At 39.3% G+C, this 13865-nt stretch overlaps 1 protein-coding gene across 1 annotated transcript; it reads left to right on the top strand.

Moving 5' to 3' along the window:
• The first annotated feature begins 8466 nt into the window (after positions 1–8466).
• On the top strand, positions 8467–13626 carry LOC120623888. Its single transcript, XM_039890170.1, has 2 exons — positions 8467–11361; positions 11500–13626. Exons 1-2 carry the CDS (start codon positions 8467–8469, stop codon positions 13624–13626), a joined length of 5022 nt encoding a protein of 1673 aa, XP_039746104.1.
• The last annotated feature ends 239 nt before the right edge of the window (positions 13627–13865 follow it).

Raw genomic sequence — 13865 nt, 5'->3', positions numbered from 1 at the left:
TTTCATGTTTTATTTCCTCCTACATCCCGGCTTAAAGCTTCGTTTTATTTTTTCTTTTTCTCAAAGGTTAAGAAGTTTCTTATTTGATTAGGGTTTTTTTTTTAAATTTGACATTACTGTCTCATCCACGCTTTTTTTGCTTTCGTTAAAAGCTAAATGTAGAATACTGTAACACTCAAAGTATGGGTTATTTATTTATTATTTATGTACCATAAATTGTGATTGTGAACATGAGATACATGAAATGTATAAAGGAAAGCTTATCTCTATAAGAAATGTGGGGTCCCTGGGGAATGCACTTTCGCATTCCTACCGAGGAATGGTATGTAGGATTCGATCGCAAGCCATAATACCCACTGAACCCCAGCGAATTTACTGTTGTGCAAGTGAACACCTCGGAGTTCATGGGATACTCCTTGGTGTCCACCGTTGAGCGTTTCTGTTGAAGAACAAGTGAATGTAGAGTAGTTGGTGGGAGATATATTTATAAAATTTACGAGACTGCTGGTGTAGTATGGTGTAAAGTGTTAGAAGCCGTGTGGAAGTGTGAGTGAATGATCGAATGCAGTAAATCAGGATCGGAATGAGTTTCTGCGACTACCATTGTTTGTCGCGGGTAACGGGGAATCAGGGTTCGATTCCGGTGAGGGAGCCTGAGAAACTGCTACCACATCCAAGGAAGGCAGCAGGCGCGCAAATTACCCACTCCCTGCACGGGGGGGGGGGGGGGGGAGGTACGGGTAGGTAGTGACGAAAAATAACGATACGGGACTCTTACGAGGTCTCGTCATCGAATAATCAATACACGAACTGCCAACACTTGTAAATATAGACGCGCAAGATCGTTACACGAACCGCTTACCATTATAGTAAACTACTATGCAAACACACATAACATATACGCAATAAGGGAACTTTAAATTGGAGATTTTACCCTACCACACCCGTCTGTCTCATTCTGAAAACTATTCAAAATAATTGCTATTTTTCATTCTCATTCAAATATAAATAATAGTAAATAATATATAATTTTTGACTGAACTGAACCCAAGTGCCCGGCCTGTGGCCGGGCACCCCTCGTATTCATGTTCTAACCTAACCTAACCTAACCTAAATCTAGTTTTGACACCTTTAGACTTTAGATTCAAGATTTAATGTGAATATATGCATTAATAAAAACTCATTACTATTTTAATACTAGTTATGCTGCTGTTGATGCACTGATGAAAGCCAGATAGCTAGATCAGTGTTTAGTTAGTCGTAGTTGCCGGTGGGCTGAGGTCTAAAGGAATCCAAACTAGTTTTAAAAGGTTTGGATAGGTTAGGTTAGGTTAGAACATGAATAAGACGGGTGTCATTTAGGTTCAGTTCCGTTTAAAAAAAAAAAAACAAAAAACAAAACGTACCAATACAAAGTACTCTTATTCATATTAGAAGATATTGTAAAATAACAATTAATTTAATTTTTTTTTTTTTTTTTTCACTTACACATTAGGCCCGTCGCGCCGCGCCACTACTATATGGGGCGAAGGTGCGAAGTCGACGGCGACGACAAAGTACCGAGTCTAAGGAGACTGATGGCGGCGCCACACAGTGGCGTTATGTCTCTATAAAAGTGGTGGTCTTTTATTATGTTATTTATTAATGGTATTATTTTAATATCATATCAATATTGTACCCCGCACAGGGGGGAGGTACGGGTAGGTAGTGACGAAAAATAACGATACGGGACTCTTACGAGGTCTCGCAATCGGAATGAGTACACTTTAAATATTTTAACGAGGTAAAATTTAAGTGCATTGAGGGTCTGGTGCCAGTGGTGGTTGATTAGATCCACACACACTATACTTTTTATAATTATGTGGCGTTATGTCTCTATAAAAGTGGTAGTCTTTTATTATGTTATTTATTAATGGTATTTTTTTAATATCATATCAATATTGTACCCCGCACGGGGGGAGGTAGGGGGGTAGGTAGTGACGAAAAATAACGATACGGGACTCTTACGAGGTCTCGTAATCGGAATGAGTTTCTGCGACTACCATTGTTTGTCGCGGGTAACGGGGAATCAGGGTTCGATTCCGGTGAGGGAGCCTGATAAACTGCTACCACATCCAAGGAAGGCAGCAGGCGCGCAAACTACCCACTCCCTGCACGGGGGGGGAGGTACGGGTAGGTAGTGACGAAAAATAACGATACGGGACTCTTACGAGGTCTCGTCATCGAATAATCAATACACGAACTGCCCACACACTTGTAAATATAGACGCGCAAGATCGTTACACGAACCGCTTACCATTATAGTAAACTACTATGCAAACACACATAACATATACGCAATAAGGGAACTTTAAATTGGAGATTTTACCCTACCACACCCGTCTGTCTCATTCTGAAAACTATTCAAAATAATTGCTATTTTTCATTCTCATTCAAATATAAATAATAGTAAATAATATATAATTTTTGACTGAACTGAACCCAAGTGCCCGGCCTGTGGCCGGGCACCCCTCGTATTCATGTTCTAACCTAACCTAACCTTAATCTAGTTTTGACACCTTTAGACTTTAGATTCAAGATTTAATGTGAATATATGCAGTGACGAAAAATAACGATACGGGACTCTTACGAGGTCTCGTAATCGGAATGAGTTTCTGCGACTACCATTGTTTGTCGCGGGTAACGGGGAATCAGGGTTCGATTCCGGTGAGGGAGCCTGAGAAACTGCTACCACATCCAAGGAAGGCAGCAGGCGCGCAAATTACCCACTCCCTGCACGGGGGGGAGGTACGGGTAGGTAGTGACGAAAAATAACGATACGGGACTCTTACGAGGTCTCGTCATCGAATAATCAATACACGAACTGCCAACACTTGTAAATATAGACGCGCAAGATCGTTACACGAACCGCTTACCATTATAGTAAACTACTATGCAAACACACATAACATATACGCAATAAGGGAACTTTAAATTGGAGATTTTACCCTACCACACCCGTCTGTCTCATTCTGGAAACTATTCAAAATAATTGCTATTTTTCATTCACATTCAAATATAAATAATAGTAAATAATATATAATTTTTGACTGAACTGAACCCAAGTGCCCGGCCTGTGGCCGGGCACCCCTCGTATTCATGTTCTAACCTAACCTAACCTAAATCTAGTTTTGACACCTTTAGACTTTAGATTCAAGATTTAATGTGAATATATGCATTAATAAAAACTCATTACAATTTTAATACTAGTTATGCTGCTGTTGATGCACTGATGAAAGCCAGATAGCTAGATCAGTGTTTAGTTAGTCGTAGTTGCCGGTGGGCTGAGGTCTAAAGGAATCCAAACTAGTTTTAAAAGGTTTGGATAGGTTAGGTTAGGTTAGAACATGAATAAGACGGGTGCCCGGCCGCAGGCCGGTCACTTAGGTTCAGTTCCGTTTAAAAAAAAAAAAAACAAAAAACAAAACGTACCAATACAAAGTACTCTTATTCATATTAGAAGATATTGTAAAATAACAATTAATTTAATTTTTTTTTTTTTTTTTTCACTTACACATTAGGCCCGTCGCGCCGCGCCACTACTATATGGGGCGAAGGTGCGAAGTCGACGGCGACGACAAAGTACCGAGTCTAAGGAGACTGATGGCGGCGCCACACAGTGGCGTTATGTCTCTATAAAAGTGGTGGTCTTTTATTATGTTATTTATTAATGGTATTATTTTAATATCATATCAATATTGTACCCCGCACAGGGGGGAGGTACGGGTAGGTAGTGACGAAAAATAACGATACGGGACTCTTACGAGGTCTCGCAATCGGAATGAGTACACTTTAAATATTTTAACGAGGTAAAATTTAAGGGCATTGAGGGTCTGGTGCCAGTGGTGGTTGATTAGATCCACACACTATACTTTTTATAATTATGTGGCGTTATGTCTCTATAAAAGTGGTGGTCTTTTATTATGTTATTTATTAATGGTATTTTTTTAATATCATATCAATATTGTACCCCGCACGGGGGGAGGTAGGGGGGTAGGTAGTGACGAAAAATAACGATACGGGACTCTTACGAGGTCTCGTAATCGGAATGAGTTTCTGCGACTACCATTGTTTGTCGCGGGTAACGGGGAATCAGGGTTCGATTCCGGTGAGGGAGCCTGAGAAACTGCTACCACATCCAAGGAAGGCAGCAGGCGCGCAAATTACCCACTCCCTGCACGGGGGGGGGAGGTACGGGTAGGTAGTGACGAAAAATAACGATACGGGACTCTTACGAGGTCTCGTCATCGAATAATCAATACACGAACTGCCCACACACTTGTAAATATAGACGCGCAAGATCGTTACACGAACCGCTTACCATTATAGTAAACTACTATGCAAACACACATAACATATACGCAATAAGGGAACTTTAAATTGGAGATTTTACCCTACCACACCCGTCTGTCTCATTCTGGAAACTATTCAAAATAATTGCTATTTTTCATTCACATTCAAATATAAATAATAGTAAATAATATATAATTTTTGACTGAACTGAACCCAAGTGCCCGGCCTGTGGCCGGGCACCCCTCGTATTCATGTTCTAACCTAACCTAACCTAAATCTAGTTTTGACACCTTTAGACTTTAGATTCAAGATTTAATGTGAATATATGCATTAATAAAAACTCATTACAATTTTAATACTAGTTATGCTGCTGTTGATGCACTGATGAAAGCCAGATAGCTAGATCAGTGTTTAGTTAGTCGTAGTTGCCGGTGGGCTGAGGTCTAAAGGAATCCAAACTAGTTTTAAAAGGTTTGGATAGGTTAGGTTAGGTTAGAACATGAATAAGACGGGTGCCCGGCCGCAGGCCGGTCACTTAGGTTCAGTTCCGTTTAAAAAAAAAAAAAACAAAAAACAAAACGTACCAATACAAAGTACTCTTATTCATATTAGAAGATATTGTAAAATAACAATTAATTTAATTTTTTTTTTTTTTTTTTCACTTACACATTAGGCCCGTCGCGCCGCGCCACTACTATATGGGGCGAAGGTGCGAAGTCGACGGCGACGACAAAGTACCGAGTCTAAGGAGACTGATGGCGGCGCCACACAGTGGCGTTATGTCTCTATAAAAGTGGTGGTCTTTTATTATGTTATTTATTAATGGTATTATTTTAATATCATATCAATATTGTACCCCGCACAGGGGGGAGGTACGGGTAGGTAGTGACGAAAAATAACGATACGGGACTCTTACGAGGTCTCGCAATCGGAATGAGTACACTTTAAATATTTTAACGAGGTAAAATTTAAGGGCATTGAGGGTCTGGTGCCAGTGGTGGTTGATTAGATCCACACACTATACTTTTTATAATTATGTGGCGTTATGTCTCTATAAAAGTGGTGGTCTTTTATTATGTTATTTATTAATGGTATTTTTTTAATATCATATCAATATTGTACCCCGCACGGAGGGAGGTAGGGGGGTAGGTAGTGACGAAAAATAACGATACGGGACTCTTACGAGGTCTCGTAATCGGAATGAGTTTCTGCGACTACCATTGTTTGTCGCGGGTAACGGGGAATCAGGGTTCGATTCCGGTGAGGGAGCCTGAGAAACTGCTACCACATCCAAGGAAGGCAGCAGGCGCGCAAATTACCCACTCCCTGCACGGGGGGGGAGGTACGGGTAGGTAGTGACGAAAAATAACGATACGGGACTCTTACGAGGTCTCGTCATCGAATAATCAATACACGAACTGCCCACACACTTGTAAATATAGACGCGCAAGATCGTTACACGAACCGCTTACCATTATAGTAAACTACTATGCAAACACACATAACATATACGCAATAAGGGAACTTTAAATTGGAGATTTTACCCTACCACACCCGTCTGTCTCATTCTGAAAACTATTCAAAATAATTGCTATTTTTCATTCTCATTCAAATATAAATAATAGTAAATAATATATAATTTTTGACTGAACTGAACCCAAGTGCCCGGCCTGTGGCCGGGCACCCCTCGTATTCATGTTCTAACCTAACCTAACCTAAATCTAGTTTTGACACCTTTAGACTTTAGATTCAAGATTTAATGTGAATATATGCATTAATAAAAACTCATTACAATTTTAATACTAGTTATGCTGCTGTTGATGCACTGATGAAAGCCAGATAGCTAGATCAGTGTTTAGTTAGTCGTAGTTGCCGGTGGGCTGAGGTCTAAAGGAATCCAAACTAGTTTTAAAAGGTTTGGATAGGTTAGGTTAGGTTAGAACATGAATAAGACGGGTGCCCGGCCGCAGGCCGGTCACTTAGGTTCAGTTCCGTTTAAAAAAAAAAAAAACAAAAAACAAAACGTACCAATACAAAGTACTCTTATTCATATTAGAAGATATTGTAAAATAACAATTAATTTAATTTTTTTTTTTTTTTTTTCACTTACACATTAGGCCCGTCGCGCCGCGCCACTACTATATGGGGCGAAGGTGCGAAGTCGACGGCGACGACAAAGTACCGAGTCTAAGGAGACTGATGGCGGCGCCACACAGTGGCGTTATGTCTCTATAAAAGTGGTGGTCTTTTATTATGTTATTTATTAATGGTATTATTTTAATATCATATCAATATTGTACCCCGCACAGGGGGGAGGTACGGGTAGGTAGTGACGAAAAATAACGATACGGGACTCTTACGAGGTCTCGTCATCGAATAATCAATACACGAACTGCCCACACACTTGTAAATATAGACGCGCAAGATCGTTACACGAACCGCTTACCATTATAGTAAACTACTATGCAAACACACATAACATATACGCAATAAGGGAACTTTAAATTGGAGATTTTACCCTACCACACCCGTCTGTCTCATTCTGAAAACTATTCAAAATAATTGCTATTTTTCATTCACATTCAAATATAAATAATAGTAAATAATATATAATTTTTGACTGAACTGAACCCAAGTGCCCGGCCTGTGGCCGGGCACCCCTCGTATTCATGTTCTAACCTAACCTAACCTAAATCTAGTTTTGACACCTTTAGACTTTAGATTCAAGATTTAATGTGAATATATGCATTAATAAAAACTCATTACAATTTTAATACTAGTTATGCTGCTGTTGATGCACTGATGAAAGCCAGATAGCTAGATCAGTGTTTAGTTAGTCGTAGTTGCCGGTGGGCTGAGGTCTAAAGGAATCCAAACTAGTTTTAAAAGGTTTGGATAGGTTAGGTTAGGTTAGAACATGAATAAGACGGGTGTCATTTAGGTTCAGTTCCGTTTAAAAAAAAAAAAACAAAAAACAAAACGTACCAATACAAAGTACTCTTATTCATATTAGAAGATATTGTAAAATAACAATTAATTTAATTTTTTTTTTTTTTTTTTCACTTACACATTAGGCCCGTCGCGCCGCGCCACTACTATATGGGGCGAAGGTGCGAAGTCGACGGCGACGACAAAATACCGAGTCTAAGGAGACTGATGGCGGCGCCACACAGTGGCGTTATGTCTCTATAAAAGTGGTGGTCTTTTATTATGTTATTTATTAATGGTATTATTTTAATATCATATCAATATTGTACCCCGCACAGGGGGGAGGTACGGGTAGGTAGTGACGAAAAATAACGATACGGGACTCTTACGAGGTCTCGCAATCGGAATGAGTACACTTTAAATATTTTAACGAGGTAAAATTTAAGGGCATTGAGGGTCTGGTGCCAGTGGTGGTTGATTAGATCCACACACTATACTTTTTATAATTATGTGGCGTTATGTCTCTATAAAAGTGGTGGTCTTTTATTATGTTATTTATTAATGGTTGTTTAAGGTTGAATAAGTTATTTTTTAAGTAATGCGATAGATGGCGCTGTTTTGGTCTTATTTAATATTGTATCGCGCTATGAAGATTCTTTACTAATAATTAGAATAGGCCTCCTTGAATGTTATTAAGGTTGAGAATTACAGTGAACAAAATCTTCCTCAGAGTTTTATTTTATCACTCGGGTTTGGTGTGGGTGCGTTCATTGGTTCTTCGAGCCGGAAATAGGCTGGCTGAGGAGTGGTGAAATAGACCGCGTCGACACAGAGACGGATTGTCACTGAGGGCGCTAGGGTGCTGCAGCATCAGGTTTAAGCTGTACTAGTCAGTACGGCCATAGCGTCAGCAGGTCCAGAAGTGAAGCGGCAGCGGATCTATGAGCGGAGCGGAAGCGGATCTACGAGAGGAGCGGTAGCGTACGCACGAGCTGTGAGTGCAGTGTTAGTGCGGTATCAGGACAACTGTGAGTACTTTAAAAAATCATACGACAGCTAGAGACTTAGATTGAATTGAAGTGACAGACTCTGTTAAAGTTAAAGTAATTGCCAGGACTTAGAAAATATAAACAAAAAGTGAATATACGGGGAACCTATGCCCAATTTACTTAGAATTTCTGAAACACTTAGAAAAATTTAATGAAAATGGATCTTTTAGAAATTCAAGAAGAAATAAAGTCTCAAATTGACAAACTAAGAATAAATTTCAAAAAATGTGCAAAGGATAGATTAACTCGTCAATACATTGAGACAAGATTACAAGCATTAGAAACAAAATATAAAGAATTCACCAAAAATCTTGTGGAATTGATTAAGAAAAGAAGCTCTTTGAGTACCGACTACTTTAGCGAAGACGTTTTTGGGTCTGTTGAGGAGTTTTATTTAGAATTCAAGACTGAGTTGAAAGAAAGGTTGGATAGTTCTGTAATGAAACAACAAAGAGATACATCTTTAAACGTCACTGGAAATTTCAATAGTGCAGTCAAATTGCCCAAAATAACGATACCAGCATTCTCCGGATTGTACACTGAGTGGTTGAGTTTTCGCGATCTCTTCAAGTCACTTATACATGGCAATGAGGCACTTGATAATGTCCAAAAGCTTCACTATTTAAAGGGACACCTAACTGGCGAAGCGGAACAACTCGTACGTCACATACCCATCACAAACGACACGTACATTCAATGTTGGACTCTTTTGGAAAGCCGATACAACAACAAACAATATTTAGCTAATTCCATACTCAAGCGATTCTTTTCGCATAAAAATGTTACGTCTGAATCCAGTACTTCGATTAAACTGTTATTAGATGGTACTAATGATATGTTAAATGGTTTGTCAAATTTAGAGATTGATACTAGTTCATGGGACATTATTGTGATTTACATCGTTAGTCAAAAACTGGATTCAGAAAGTCGCAAGCTATGGGAAATTAGAGTTAGCGAGTGTTCCAATAAGCTGCCTACGATTAATAATTTTACGGAATTTTTGGAACATCGGTTCCGCTCACTTGAATTTTTGGATACTAAAGCGACTAAGCAAACTATTGCACGCAGTTATGTTTGTCAAGATTCTGTTAAAGTCACTGAATCTTGTAAATATTGTGATGAATGTCACAAGATTTACAATTGCAAGAAGTTTAGTCAACTAAGTGTTGACGCGCGTCGTGAGTTTGTCCGGTCCAACTCATTGTGCTTCAACTGTTTGTCTAATTTCCATTCCGCTTTTTCTTGTCGACTGTCCGCTAGGTGCCGCCTGTGTCACAAAAAACACCACTCTCTACTGCACCCACTAAACCCCAATCCACAATCATCTGATCAAGGAACTCAATCCGATGATCAAGTGGTGGATAGTATGGCTGCTACACTAAGCACATCTCCACAGAGTGAGGCGACTAACGTAGTCTCATGTTTTTCAAACATTCGAGGTCAAGCTTTGTTGGCCACAGCTATGATAAAGGCTGAGTCTAAGGCTGGTTCTACTCTAGTTTTAAGAGCCTTGTTGGATCAAGGCTCTCAGGCTTCATTTATCACGGAGTCTGCTGTCCAGTTATTAGGCCTTAAGAAAATGCCAATCAAAGTAGACATATCCAGGCTAGGTGATGAGGGCAGTATGCCCTGTAAGTCAATGGTATCGATAAAGATTCAATCACGCCTAGATTCCTCGTTTGTCATCGAAATCCAAGCGTATGTATTAAAGAAACTTACATCATTTTTACCTGAGAAAAACATTGTCAAATTAATTTCAACACTTCCTGCGCTTGAGTTGGCTGATCCATTTTTTGGTACACCCAATAAAATTGATATGGTATTAAGTGTAGGAGTATACTCCAAGATACTATTAGAAGGTTTAATCAAAGGTCCGCCCGGGACTCCTATTGCTCAAAAGACGCGGCTAGGCTGGATTTTATCAGGTGACATTTACGACCCAAATAGTCGTAATTCTGAATTGTATAACAATGTTATTGTTAGTATGCATGTTCAATCATGTGAGAACGATATTCTGAAAAAAATTTGGGAAATAGAAGAGTGTAAATCAGTTAGCAAAAAATTGCTTACAGAAGAAGAAGAAAAATGCGAAAAGTTGTTTTCTGAAACCAAGAAAAGAGACAACTCCGGACGATATATCATCAAATTACCTTTTCGACAGAATGATCCACCCTGCAAATACGGTGATTCCAGGCATATCGCACGTAAAAGATATTTTTTGTTAGAAAAAAAACTGTTAAGAAACCCAGATCTTAAAGTACAATATGCTGCCGTAATAAAGGAATACTTCGATTTAAATCATATGGAGGTAGTTCCACGTGCAGAAAGAGATAAACCAAATGTCGTGTATTTGCCTCACCATGCAGTCATACGAAATGACAAAAGCACGACAAAGGTACGTCCAGTTTTCGACGCTTCTTGTCAAGGGATTAATGGCGTGTCGCTTAACAATGATTTAATGATTGGACCCACGCTACAACCAGAGTTACGACAAATCATTATGCGTTGGCGTTGCCATCCGATATGTTTGATCGCCGATATCATTAAAATGTACAGACAGGTCAAAGTTTTTGAAGAACATGTTGATTTTCAGCGTCTTTACTGGCGTGACAGCCCAGACTCTGATCTACAACATTTCAGGTTATTGCGTGTTACTTTTGGCACATCAGCAGCACCTTACCTTGCTGTAAGATGCCTACAGCAACTTGCATATGATGAAGGAAATGATTTTCCATATGCTTCAAACCGCGTCCTTTCTGATTTTTACGTTGATGATCTTATCACCGGTTGTGAAACAGAGGAGGAAGGACGGCAAATTTATAAGGAAATGAATGAATTGCTCAGTCGGGGTGGGTTTCAACTTCAAAAATGGTCTACTAATAGCACAGACTTGATGAAAGAAATAGAAACTGACAATGAAGGCAAAGATAAGTTAGAGATAAAAGTAGACACAGTCGTGAAAATTTTAGGAATAACCTGGAATAGAGAAAGGGATGAATTCCAATATACAGTCCAACTGCCTCCATTGACAACACCTGTCACAAAGCGAAGAGTAATTTCAGATATTGCCCGGCTTTACGATCCTCTTGGATGGATTTCACCTGTAATAATAACAGCCAAGGTGTTTATATAAAAACTCTGGCTGTCCGGCATCGGTTGGGACCATGAGTTGCCAAATTTGTTATTACAGGAATGGATCGAATATCGTGCAAATCTCAAAAATCTCATAGAGTTTAGAATTCCCAGATGGATCCAAACGGACAGTAAAGCCATCCTTCGTGAGCTTCAAGGATTTTGTGATGCGTCTAATGCTGCATATGCAGCTGTCATTTATTTAAGAGTCATTGATAGCCAAATGAATGTGCACGTTCACCTCATCACTTCCAAGACTAAGGTATCTCCAATAAAACAGGTTTCAATACCTCGTTTAGAACTTTGTGGCGCGGTTCTTTTAGCGAAACTTCTTAATGAAGTTTCGAATTCAATGGAAATATCAAAGGAAAATGTCCATGCTTGGACAGATTCTTCAGTTGTCTTGGCATGGTTGAGAAGTCATCCCAGTAAATGGAAGACATTTGTCGGTAATCGTGTTTCGGAAATACTTACCATTATGGAAAGCAACCAGTGGTCTCACGTGGTCTCGAAAGATAATCCTGCAGACTGTGCTTCCAGGGGCATAAGTGCCGAAGACTGCTGCAAAAGTAAACTGTGGAAATATGGACCAAAGTGGTTAGAAAATAAGACCATAAATTACAGCAAAGGAACAATGGAACAAACAAATTTAGAAGAGAAAACAAAAACCGTTATTTGTAATGTGACTGCAGAAAATAGAGACGAGACTATAATTTCTAGATTCTCATCTTTGAGAAAACTAGTAAGAGTAATATCATATTGTAGAAGATTCATACTCTATAAAAAATCAAATAATAAAGAAAAATGGCTTACCTTTACTGAAATCAACAACGCTCTGCATACCTGTATAAAGATGTGTCAACATGAACATTTTAATAATGAAATAGAAAGTTTAAAGGAAGAGGGCAGGGTTAAAAGAAAAAGTATTCTACTTTGCTTGAATCCTTACTTAGATGCTGGTGAAGTCCTGCGAGTTGGTGGTCGGTTGCAAATGGCTAGAATCCACGATAAGATGAAGCATCCTGTAATAATACCACATAAGTCTCATTTTACTGACCTGTTGGTGGCTGATGCACACGAACGCACACTACACGGTGGACCACAATCAATGCTCAATTATTTAGGAACTAAATATTGGGTTATTAATGCTAGAGGACTTGTTAGACAGCATTTCCGAAAGTGTGTGACTTGCGTTCGCTATTCTGCTCAAGCAAATCAACAACTGATGGGTCAATTACCAACGGCCAGGGTTACGGCAAGTCGCCCCTTTTGTCAAAGTGGGGTTGACTATGCCGGGCCAATCGCAGTCAGGCCCCATAAGGGTCGAGGGTATCATGCCACAAAGGGCTATATTTGTTTATTCATATGTATGGCTACTCGAGCTGTACATTTGGAAATGGTCAGTGATATGACATCGCAGGCCTTCATAGCTGCTTTCAAGCGCTTCACCGGAAGGAGAGGTCATTGTCTTGATTTGTGGAGCGATAATGGTACTACATTCGTCGGGGCCAATAAAGAGTTAAAATCCTTATTTGCTAAAGGGAGGGCAGGATTTCCTGCTGACATTATGGACTGGTTAGCTACTAATGGCACTAACTGGCACTTTATTCCGCCACATTCTCCGAACTTTGGAGGGTTGTGGGAGGCAGGAATAAAGTCTACCAAGACACATCTGAATCGAGTAATAGGCAATCACACACTTACGTTTGAAGAAATGGTTACAGTTCTTACTCAAATTGAGGCCTGTCTGAACTCTCGGCCCATTGGTCACGTTAGCAGTAATTCGGAGGATCCTTACCCATTAACTCCCGGTCATTTTTTGATTGGGGAACCAGTTATTTTAGTGCCAGAAAATAATTATGAAGGTTCCAATATAACAACTTTACAAAGATGGCATCTCGCGCAGAAATTGGTTCAAGACTTTTGGCGAAGATGGTCAGCCGAATATTTGACAAAATTTTATCATAGACACAAGTGGTCATATCAAACAGCGGAACCAAGGGTAGGCGACGTGGTGTTGGTGAAAGAGGATAATCTTCCACCAGCGCGATGGCTATACGGCATCATCACCCAAAAGCACACTGGTCCGGACGGTCTCACTAGAGTTGTTTCACTAAAATGTAAGAAAACCATTATAAAACGATCAACATCGAAACTAATTATTTTACCTGTTAGGACCTTCTGATTTTATTAAGTTTTTTATTTGATGTTTAAGTTTAGAGTTTAAGTTTAGTTATTTTTATCTAGGTTAAATTGTTATAAAATTGTTTTAAAAGTTTAAGTCATGCAGCATGTTTACATATTTTATTAGTTACAGCACGTAACGCACGTTCCACGTTTGTTATTTTTTTTTGTTAATTACCTCTTGTGTTACGGTAGGCGGTGAGATTGCTTTATTGTTAATATTTTATATATATATAGATT

The sequence above is a fragment of the Pararge aegeria genome, chromosome 5 (assembly GCF_905163445.1).
Source record: "Pararge aegeria chromosome 5, ilParAegt1.1, whole genome shotgun sequence".
In the NCBI taxonomy this organism is placed as follows: Eukaryota; Metazoa; Arthropoda; class Insecta; order Lepidoptera; family Nymphalidae; genus Pararge; species Pararge aegeria.
This window is presented reverse-complemented; position numbering and strand designations above follow the sequence as displayed.

Coding starts and splice junctions, on each gene's coding strand:
- LOC120623888 (XM_039890170.1), top strand. CDS start 8,467: ATGGATCTTTTAGAAATTCAAGAAGAAATAAAGTCTCAAATTGACAAA. Junction 11,362..11,499: donor CACCTGTCACAAAGCGAAGA/GTAATTTCAGAT, acceptor TTGTTATTACAG/GAATGGATCGAATATCGTGC.